This window comes from Ictidomys tridecemlineatus, chromosome 11 (genome assembly GCF_052094955.1).
Source record: "Ictidomys tridecemlineatus isolate mIctTri1 chromosome 11, mIctTri1.hap1, whole genome shotgun sequence".
NCBI classification, from domain to species: Eukaryota; Metazoa; Chordata; class Mammalia; order Rodentia; family Sciuridae; genus Ictidomys; species Ictidomys tridecemlineatus.
The window spans coordinates 130811088-130822263 of record NC_135487.1 but is presented as its reverse complement, the minus strand read 5'-3'; the positions used below and the strand labels follow the sequence as shown (position 1 = coordinate 130822263).

The 11176-nt window shown below is 42.3% G+C and overlaps 1 protein-coding gene across 2 annotated transcripts; it reads left to right on the top strand.

Moving 5' to 3' along the window:
- Positions 1–43: 43 nt before the first annotated feature.
- On the top strand, positions 44–11171 carry Bnipl (BCL2 interacting protein like). 2 transcript variants are annotated; one of them, XM_013361123.4, is made up of 10 exons: positions 44–1091; positions 3119–3214; positions 3397–3461; positions 3724–3948; positions 8134–8316; positions 8500–8602; positions 8766–8897; positions 9762–9848; positions 10016–10114; positions 10555–11171. In XM_013361123.4, the coding sequence occupies exons 1-10, from the start codon at positions 1048–1050 to the stop codon at positions 10598–10600; spliced, it is 1080 nt and encodes a 359-aa protein (XP_013216577.2). In that variant the 5' UTR covers positions 44–1047; the 3' UTR covers positions 10601–11171. The 2 variants fall into 2 exon arrangements, with proteins under 2 accessions (XP_013216577.2, XP_021586111.1); XM_021730436.3 differs by lacking the exon at positions 9762–9848.
- The last annotated feature ends 5 nt before the right edge of the window (positions 11172–11176 follow it).

The following is an 11176-nucleotide window of genomic DNA, read 5'->3' as shown; positions in this document are numbered from 1 at the left end:
TCTTCCTACTGTACTTGTTGTCTCCTCCTTTTTTTTTTTTTTTTTTTTTAAATTGTACTGGGGATTGAACCCAGGGCATTCCCCACTCAGCCCTTTTGAAATTTTTTTATTTTGAGACAGGGTCTCACTAAGCTGCCTAGGTTGACCTCAAATTTGGAACCCTCCTGCATTGGCCTTTTGAACAGTTGGGATTACAGTTTGCACCACTGCACCCAGATTCTGGTCTTCTTTAAGGAATAAGAGCAGCCAGCTCTGTCTCCCCTCATCTTCTTTTCTTCCCTTTGTTTCTTTTCCTAGAACCAGTCTTATACTTCTTTCTTCCCAGTTTTGCTTATCCTTGAAAAATAGGCCCAAGGATATAGTCTTACAAACAAAATGGTTTTTGTACTGTTGCCCCCCACCCCACACCATGCTTTTAAAGCAGCTTCCAGAAGGTTATAAAGAATCTGGAGGGTTGGGGAGATAGCTCAGTGGTAAAGTTCCTGCCTAGCATGCATGAGGTCCTGAGTTCAATCCCCATCACCACATAAAAAAATAAATAAATAAACAACAACAATAAAAATGATTTAAAAAAAAAAAGAATCTGGAGAGGAGAGGCTGGAGTTGAAGCTCAGTGGCAGAGCATTTGCCTCGTACATGTGAGGCACTAGGTTTGATTCCCAGTACCACATATAAATAAGCAAGTACATAAAGGTCTATCAACAACTAAAAAATATATTTTTAAAATTAAAAAAAAAAAACAATCTGAAAAGAAGAACAAATTGCCTTCTTAGACTCACCCAAAACTAGCCACTCTGGAAAACATACTCTCCTCCCCAAAACCCGCCCCCACAAGGAGGCAGGGCTTTTCTTTTGGGAAAACCGGCTCCTTGGGAGGTGAGGTGGCAAAACCTGTTTGAAGATGAGGTTACCTCCCTTCTACACCTCCTCCTCCTCAGAGGCCAGAGCAACAGCTGAGACGTAAAAGGGTAAAGAAGTCTTAGGGGCTGGGACAGCCAGCTCCCTCACAACATTAAGTGTTTAAAACAGACAGGAATACCTGTGAAGATGGGGACTGTAAAGGAAGAAACAAGAAAGACATTAGATCTTAGGTAAGTAAGATCCTGGCTCACTTGATTGGAAATGGAATGAGAGACCTTCCTATCCAACCCTTACCCATTTTTCAGGGGTTCCTCCAAAAGAGAATTGTGTAAGAACTTTCAGAAAAGGGATAGGGTAATCTCAAGTAAGAAATGTAAATATGGTAAGGAACTGAGTTTTTTTATGGGTTTATTTTGGGGTTTTTTTGTTTTTATATAACAAGGGATTGATGGGGCTGGGGTTGTGGCTCAGTGGTAAAGTGCTTGCCTAGTACGTGCAAGGCACTGGGTTCGATCCTCAGCACCACATAAAAATTAAAATAAAGATATTGTGTCCATCTTTAAAAAAAAATCTTAAAAGAACTCCACAAAATAACAAGGGATTGAACCCAGGGACACACTATACCTGAGCTACATCCCCAGCACCCCCTTTTTTTGTGATGTTGGGGACTGAACCCAGGGCCTGTGTATGCAAGGCAAGCACTCTACCAACTGAGCTATATCCCCAGTAGTCCCCCTTTAAAAAAAAAAAAATTTTTTTTTAATTAGTTATTGATGGACCTTTACTTATTTATTTGTGTGTGGTGCTGAGAACCCAGTGTCTCATATATGCTAGGCAAGCGCTCTACCACTGAACCACAACCCCATCCCACCCCCAGCCCCTGTTTTTTATTTTCTATTTTCAGATAGTTTCTCCTTAAGTTGATGAGGGTCTTGGTAAGTTGCCAAGACTGGCCTTGAACCTGTGATTCTCTGCCTTAGTCTCTTGAGTAACTATTCTGGTTATAACTGGTTTTTTAAAAAAGGAAGGTTCTGTATTTTGTGTTCTGATAGATCTTCCCATGTTCTTTGTTTTTTCCCCCTCTTTTTTTTGGGGGGTGGTGGTGGGGTTTTTTGGAGATTGAACTTGGAGGCACTTGACCACTGAGTCACATCCCCCAGCCCTAGTTTGTATTTTATTTAGAGACAGTCTCACTGAGTTGCTTAGTGCCTCACTAATTTGCTGAGGCTGGCTTTGAACTCACAATTCTCCATCTCCACCTCCTGAGCTGCTGGATTACAGGCGTACACCACTCTGCCTGGCTTTCCTCTTTCTCTTTGTATTGGGCATTGAACCCAGAGGTGAACACATGCTAAGCAAACAGTCTACCACTAAGCTACAGTCCCAGTTCTTTTTTTTAGTTTTACTTTGAGACAGCATCTCACTAAGTTGTTCAGGCTGGCCTCAAACATGCAATAATCCTGCTTCCACCTCTTCAGTAGCTAGCTGGGATCATAGGTGTATGACAGTGTAACTGGCCTATTATTTACTTTCTAACTCCCACCCTCCAAAATAACCATCAGGGAAGCTGAGCCAGAACTGTCTTTAAGTCCATGTTTTTATTCGCAGTAAGTCTCTTCTTCCCTTCTTCCCAGTGCCTCTACTTAGGCTATGTTTTCCCCATCTACTCCCCTGCATGGTAGAGAAAAGGCAGGCCTGACTAGGTGCCATCTTACCCAACTGCCCAGGGATAGCTGGGAGTGTCTCTGGGTTCAAGCCAATTATAATGTGGGTGATCTCTCACCCTTGCATTATAGGTGGAGTCACTGCTTTACAGGTGAATAAGATTAGCTTTACATTCTCTCTTTCCTGTGCTCCTAAACCCAGCAGTAAGTAGGTGATCTTCTAGCAAGTGGAGAAGATGGGAGAAACGTCTATATAGGAGACAAGAAATCTGAGTTCTTTTTAGTATTGGGGATTGAACTCAGGGTTGCTCTCCCACTGAGCTACATCCCTAGTCCTTTATAATTTCCATTTTAAGGCAGGATCTCATTAATATGCTGAGGCTGGTTTAGCCTCAAACTTGTGATCTTCCTGCCTCAGCCTCCTGAATTGCTGGGACTATAGGTGTGTGCCACCTTATCCAGAAAGAACTGAGTTCTTTTAAGGTCTACCCTCTATCTCAGAAACTGTTTTTCCATTCCATTGTATATCCAGCTCCCTTAAGACACTCTCCAGGTTTCTTCATGATAATCTTTTCTTCTGGGGACCATCTTAGGGTTAGGGAAGACGCAGAAGCAACAGAACAAGCAGTCGCCCTGCGACTCGAGGAATTGGAACTGAAGGAAGAATGGCAAGATGAAGAATTCCCTAGGTGAGGAAGTGGGAGGAAGGCTGGGTGAAAGGAAAGGTGGTCACAAATGGAGGGCAGGGAGGAAGAATTAGACTCGAAGGAAAGAGGTGGGAAAAAGGAACATAGCTGATTAAAGAGAGCTGATGACATGTGGCTCCATGCTTTTAGCCTTGCTCTCTGTCCGCTTTTACTCTCCCTTCTAGATTGCTTCCTGAGGAGACTGGCCCTTCTGAAGATCCTGAGGACCCTCAAAGAGACTCACAGCCAGGTAGTTGATGTAGAAAACAGGCGTCAAGTTTTTTACTTTAGTTCAGTGATGGTATGTGCTACCACTATCCCTTCATAGTTTCATTCCCCTTCCCAAAATGTCCCCTGGGTCGCTTCCTTCTTTAGTACTCACCCCGTATCACCACTCGTACATAAGGAACTCCAGCCACCAACAGCATTCCTCCACTCATTCCTTTCTCTGTTTTTTGTTTGTTTGTTTGTTTGTTGTTGTTGTTTTTGTTTGTTTTCTCCTCCAAAACCAGGTACCCCCAATACTTTAGCCCTGTGTGGCCAGCGCCTCATGCGGAAACGACTTTCTGCCCCAGAGTTGCAGCTGAATCTTACTGCGGGGCCTGGAGATAATGGAGCTTCTCCCACCTCCTCTGCATCTTCCTCTTCTGATGGCAGTTCAGACCTGGAAGTAGATGAATTAGAGACACCTTCAGACTCAGAGCAGCTGGACAGTGGACATGAATTTGAATGGGAAGGTGGGAAACAAATTTTTTTTAAATATTTTTTTAAGTTGTTGATAACACACAGTATCTTTTTTTATTTTTATGTGGTGCTGAGGATTGAACCCAGTGCCTAACACGTGCTGGCAAGAACTCTGCCACTGAGCTGCAGCCCCAGCCCCTGGCCATTATATATATATATATATATATATATATATTTTAAGTTGTAGATGGACAAGATAACTTTATTTTTTAAAAATTTATTTTTATCTAGTGCTGAGGATAAACCCAGTGCCTCATACCTGCAAAGCAAGCACTCTACCACTGAGCTACAGCCCCAGACCTATTGCACGCAATTTTAATGTGGCTAGTGAACCTTAAAAAAAAAGAAAGGACTTGAAGGAAAGAGGTGGGAAAAAGGAACACAGATAATAAATCATGGTGGGGAGAGAGAGCTGATAAATTGATATGTGGGTCGAAGCTTTTAGCCTCGCTCTCTGCCTGCTTTTACTCTTCTAGCCCAGAGTAAATAAAATTTAAATAAATAAATAAAGAGGATGAAGGGAAGAAGAAAAAGGAAGAAGGAAGAAGTAGCACATGGGTACTGTGGTGCACACCTGTAATTGCAGTGATTCAGGAGACGAGGCAGGAGGATAGCAAGTTTGAGGCCAGCCTCAACAATTTAGCAAGGCCCTGTTTCAAAATAAAAAGGACTGGGGCTGTTGATCAGCGATAGAGGGCCCTTGGGTTCAATCCCCAGAACCGGGGAGGGAGGAGGAGTAGAAACTCAGGATGGATTTAATGGGACTGATGTTAGATAAAAGGAAAGGTAGCAAAATTGATTTCTTCAGATGGGAAAGGTAGAGTTTGTAGATTTGATGTGAAATAGTCAAGAGTAGAGGAGAGAGGTGGTTCTATTGAGTGCCTGTTATATGCTACCATTGAGCTAGGAATGGGGTTCTAGATTACAGTTAAAGGTTATGATCTGGCCAGGCGCAGTGGTACACTGTAATCCCAGCAGCTTGGGAGGCTAAGGCAAAGGATCATGAGTTCAAAGAAGCCTCAGCAAATTAGTGAGGCCTTAAGCAACTCAGTGAGTCCCTGACTCTAAATAAAATATAAAAAGGGCTGGGGATATGGCTCAGTGGTTAATTGCCCCTGAGTTCAATCCCCAGTACCAAAAATATGATCTACATTTGCACAGCATACAGTACAGAAAAAGAAGTACATCTGCCTTAAAGATGTTTAGAAAAGACTTCATGGAGGAGTTGATTCTAAGCTTGAGGTTAAGAGCTGAAACTGGGACTGGGGCTGTAGCTCAGTGGCAGAGTGCTTACCTAGCATGTGTGTGCACTGGGTTCGATCCTCAGCATTACATAAAAATAAACTAATGAAATAAAGGCATGCTCTCCATCTACAACTAATAATAATAATAATAATAATAATAATAATAATAATAATAATAAACTGAAGTTGATATTTATCAGGTATTTGGAGAAAGGGCATTCAAAGTGGAAGTAACAGCTCAATCAATTGCATGGCAAGTTATGGAATTCAAAGTATGAAGCATGACTGTTTACAGATGAAAGGCTCTAAGGTGAAACAAAAATGTATACCCAAAGATAGTGCTGGGTAAGGCAGGTAAAGGCCCAATCATACATGTCCTTGTTTCCATGTTAAGGAGTTTAGATTTTATATTATAGACAATGTGGAGCATTGAAAGGTTTTAATTATAGTCAAATTTAATGACTTTTGGTACTGAGGATTGAACTCAGAGGCACTCAACCACTGAGCTAAAGTCCCAGACCTTTTTATTTTGAGACAGAGTCTCACTAAGTTGTCAAGGTTGGCCTTGTCATTCTCCCGCGTCAGGCTCCCCAGTAGCTGGGATTACAGGAATGTTTTACCCTACCTGGCTTTAATGATACTTTAAAGACTGGAAACAAACTAAAAATCCCTCAGTACAGTATAAATTCAATTGTGTTCCATCCATACAATGGAATGCTAAATATTATGCAGGTTTTTTTTTTCTTTGTTTTTTGTGGTGCTGGGGAAATCAGGGTCTCATGTATGCTATGTAAGTGCTATACTATCTATCTACACCTGCAATACCATTGCAAATATTTTTTTTTTTTAGACTAGACACTTCTTTTTTGTTGCTGATGGACAGCATGCTTTATTTTATTTAGTGTGTTCTTTTTTTTTAAATGTGGTGCTGAAGATTGAACCCAGTGCTTCACACATGCTAGGCACTGAGACGGCTCTTTCATTGCCATGGAAAGATCATACCAGATGATGGATGTGGTACACTATAATTTTTTATTTTTTGAGAGCAAAGTAACAGGATTTATTAGAGTAATAGAAAGAAAACACAGTTCCCAAAAGGGGAAGAGTCCCAAGAGAAGGATACCCTGTAGTAAGTTATAATTTGAATTAAAAAGTAGAGAGAAAAGAAAGATTTCTCTAACAGTAGTTTAGAGGGTGGATTGAGGAAAATGAAGTAAACACAGGGAAAGCAGGTAGGAGGATAGTACCAAGACCAGGCGAGAAGCCTAGTGGCCCAGGCCTATAATCAAAGAAGCTTGGGGAGGCTGAAGCAGGAGAATCACATGTTCAAAGCCGGCAACTTAGCAAGGCCCTAAGCAAGTTAGAAAGAATCTGTCTCAAAATAAAAAATAAAAATAGCTGAAATTGTGACTTAATGGTTAAGCAACCCTGAATTCAACCTCCTGTACCAAAAAAAAAAAAAAAAGATGACAGAAGAAAATTATGACTGGGCACAGTGGCCCTCGCCTGTAATCCCACTGGCTTAGGAGGCTGAGGCAGGAGAAATGTGAGTTCAAAGCCAGCCTCAGCAATGACAAGGCACTAAGCAACTCAGTGAGACCTTGTCTCTAAATAAAATACAAAATAGGGCTGGAAATGTGGCTCAGTAATTGATTGCCCCTGAGTTCAATCCCTGGTACCAAAGAAAAGAAAATTATGGAAGTGGATAGAAGAGGAAGTGGGGTCCAGTTGGTTTGAGAGATGATAGATAAGAAAGAATCTCAGATGACATTCAATTTTCTTCCTCAGGCAACTAGATAGATGGAATCATTCCTGAACACAGGAATGGGGCCAGTCGCAGTGGCACATGCCTGTAATCCCAGTGACTTGGGAGGTTGAGGCAGGAGGATCACATGTTTAAAGCCAGCCTCAGCAACTTAGGCCCTAAGCAACTTAGTGAGACCCTATCTTAAAATAAAGAAACAAAAAAGGGCTGGGGATGTGGCTTAGTGGTTAAGTGCTTGGCGTTCAGTCCCTGGTACTGCCCCCCCAAAAAAAAACAACAACAAAAAACCCCAGGAAATATGGGAAAAAGAAAAAGAATAATTTTGAGTTGTGTTTTGAATCTGACTTGTTAATAATAGGGAAACACAAAAGGGAGATGTCTACTCTAGGCATTCAGGGATATGGATCAGAAGTTAGGAGGGAAGTTGGCATTAAAGAGGCAAATTTGAGAGTCATAATCTTGCTGATGGTAACTGAAGACATGGAAATAGATGAGCTCACCTAGAAAGAAGCATGTAAAAAAATAGAGAATATGGTGGTGACTAAGGCAGGAAGGTAACAATTTGATGCCAGTGTCCACAATTTAGTGAGGGCCGGGGATCTTGGGAGGCTGAGGCAGTAGGATTGCAAGTTCAAGGCTAGCCTCAACAACTGCAAGGTGCTAAGCAATTCAGTGAGACCCTGTCTCTAAATAAAATACAAAAATAGGGCTGGGAATGTGGCTCAGTGGTTAAGTGTCCCTGGGTTCAATCCCCAGTACCTAAAAAAAGGGTGGGGGGGGCACAGATATGGCTTAATGGTATTAATAGTAGAGTACCCCTGGGTTCAATCCCAGTTCTGGGGAAGGTAGGGAAGAAAGAGAATATGGGAGGGGTATACAAACCTGATACTAGTAAGAGCCACAGACCTGCCATAGTGCAAGTTCACCCCAAGGCCATCTCTAGTGAATAGGTGCGGATAATGAAAAAGACACCAGGAAGGACTTGGGTTAACTACATACAGGGGCTAAAGAGTTAAGAGTCAAGACCAGGCTGAGGGATTCTGAAAGGAGAGGGAAAAAATTGAGGAATGAGAGGTTTGGAGAAGTAAATTCTACGGATCTAGGGAAGTTACAAGTTACTGAAGAGGGGAGATTCACCACATTGACCCTTCCTTACTCCTCTGTTTTAGATGAGCTGCCCCGGGCAGAGAGTCTGGGGGCCAGTGAAGCAGCAGAAAGACTGGGCCAGGGTTGCATGTGGGATGTGGCTGGAGAAGATGGTCATCGCTGGAGGGTGTTCCGAACAGGACAGTGGGAGCGACGAGTGGACATGACTATCATTGAGCCCTATAAGAAAGTCCTATCTCATGGAGGTAATGGCTAGAGGAAGTAGAGGGATAAAACTATAGCTTCTTGAAATACCTAAGCTGCAGACTTAGCTGTTGGTCTCAGCATCTTTCCTATAACTCCCAGAGACCCTCAGTGTCCCTCCATATAAAAGAGGTACTGTCTCTCAGTACATATCTGTGGCCTGAATTTTCCCTAATCATTTCCAGGTTACCATGGTGATGGCCTCAATGCTGTCATCCTCTTTGCTTCCTGTTATCTACCCCAAAGCAGCATCCCCAACTACAATTATGTCATGGAACATTTGTTTAGGTAAGGTGGAAAGCCTGAGAGGGGGTACAGGGAGGACATTATGAAGGGAAAAGTAAAAGAGCCACATCTAAGATCAGTAGCTGATTGAAGACTCGATACTAATTAATGTTCTTACTCTCTGAAACACCCAGCACATACCTTCCTTACAATACTGTCTCCTCAGGTATATGGTGGGAACTCTGGAGCTGCTGGTAGCTGAAAATTATCTGCTTGTTCACTTGAGTGGAGGCACAAGCAGGGCCCAAGTTCCACCTCTGAGCTGGATACGCCAGTGTTACCGTACCCTGGACAGGCGGTGAGTCCTTAGGATGAGAGAGAAGGCTATAACTTTCCCTCTTCTTTTTTTTTTTTTTTTTCCATCTTTCCATTCTTTCTTCTATCTAGTCCCTTCATCTTTTCTTTGTCCCTCTACACCCCTTCCCATGCATCTCCTGTCTTCTGTTTGCTCTCTTTTGGAATTAGGAAACCATTTCAAGTCTCACCTTTAACCATTTACTAGCTATATAATTTTGAACAAGCCTTTAGCATTTCAGTTTCCTTCTCTGTAAAATGGCAATGATAATACCTTTGCCACTTGGCCTTTGTGAATATCAGGTAAATCAATCTGGCATATTGCACACAGAAGGTGCTCTTCCCTTTCTCCCGTTTACTTCATTTTCCACATGTCTATTTTCTTCTCTTCCTTCATCCCTAACTTGTATGTTTCTTTTCCTCCTGATGTTCTTTTTTTCTCCTTAGTTTTCACCATCTTCCCTTTGCTTATTTTTCTCTTTCTTTTTGCTCCTTTTCTTCTTTTCCTCCTTACTGGTCTTCCATTTGGAATTTTTAAAATAAGCTTGGTCAGGGTGGGATAGAGAAGTTTGCAGGAGGAACTTATGTGAGAGTATGGGCAGGAGAAAAATGGGTAGAGAAGACCAGGCTGAGAGATTCTGAAAGGAGAGTTTCCTAAAAATGAGGAGCTGGAGGGTTGAATACAATGGATGGAGCTGAGATTGCAGCCAAAGGAATAAGGATTATACCCAATCACCAGAGAATATTAGAAATTAGCCAAGAAGGTTGCATTATAGAAGATGGTTGCACTACAGAAGATAGCTCCACCTGATCTTCAGGTTTGAAGGTGGAACTAGAAGAAATGGGATGATATTTTATTCTTCTTCAGGCTTCGGAAAAACCTGAGAGCCCTTGTGGTTGTCCATGCCACATGGTATGTGAAAGCATTTCTGGCACTGCTTCGGCCCTTCATCAGGTACTAGGTCTGGGACAAGGATTCTCCTACTCTCCATTTTCAAAATAAAAATTAAGATCTTGCCCTTTCTTGCCTTAACCACTCTACTTACCACATTTCCATTTGTAAGGGTCTCTAAGAACCATCCTCCCAGTACAAAACATATTTGATATATTCTCTCTTTTCAGTTCCAAGTTCACACGAAAGATACGCTTTTTGGACAGCCTGGGGGAGCTGGCCCAACTCATCTCCCTGGATCAAGTCCACATCCCTGAAGCTGTCAGACAGTGAGTCCTGCACTTAAAGATGAAGGTTTGGGTGGGATGTGTAAAGCCAATCCCATTTTCTTAACACCTTGTGGGAGATATAAAGGAACTAAAACACCCTGCTTTCGGGTGTTTCGATGTATCTGAGCAAACTGCACACACACAGAGAAATTAAGGACACTACTGCATTCAGCAAGAAAAAAGGAAAAAAATTATACATAAAAAATGCAGAAGCATCAAGAAATAATTACAGCATAGAGGTTAGAGGAGACTCAGAGCAGCCCTAGGAATAAGGAAGGAATGTCTACAGTAAGTATATCAAGTGGAAAAGAGGATGTTAGGGAGCAAAAGATGCTAATATTTGATTAAACATCCAGTCTTCTAGCTCTTCCAGGTCACTTGACTCCTTTTTCTAAATCAACCTCTTGCTCCTTGACTGCTTCTCTGCCCGTCTCCTGTAGGCTGGACCAGGATCTCCATGGCTCAGTACTGGATAAAGGGCCTTAGAACCAAACAAAGATAGTGATCTGCCTGCATCCCAACCCTGGAAACATCTGTCTTGTAAATCATCTCATCTTCAACTCCAATACCACTGGATCTTCACTGGGATGCCATCCTGAACATGACCCTGGTTTCGGTGGACTTTGAAGTTGGGAACCTGATCTGTTGGGTGGCTTTCAATTCATCTGTGGTTTGGAAGGCTGAGTCACTAGTGCATTGGAAGTGAAGAGCTCTTGTTTTTAATCTTTAGCTGTAGAATACTGGACAAATATCATCTCTTTGGGTCTCATTTTCCTCTTCTATAAGTGAAGGACTCCCTCCATTTCACCTTGGGTATTCTAGAGTCTTGGAGAGGAGTTGGATGGACCAGAAGGGCTTAACTGACCACAGCCAGCCTGCCTGCTAGGAGCCAGGGTGCAGCTCACAAAATCTTTAGGAACGCCTCTATGCTCTTCTTTCCCTCTAAGTCGTGTCTGCTGATAGTGAGTTGGGAAGCAGTACTTTCAAAACCTGTATTTTCGCCCTCCTTAGTGAATTCATACCTGTAGCGGTTAATAAACTGCCGTGCAAGATTTAAGTCTG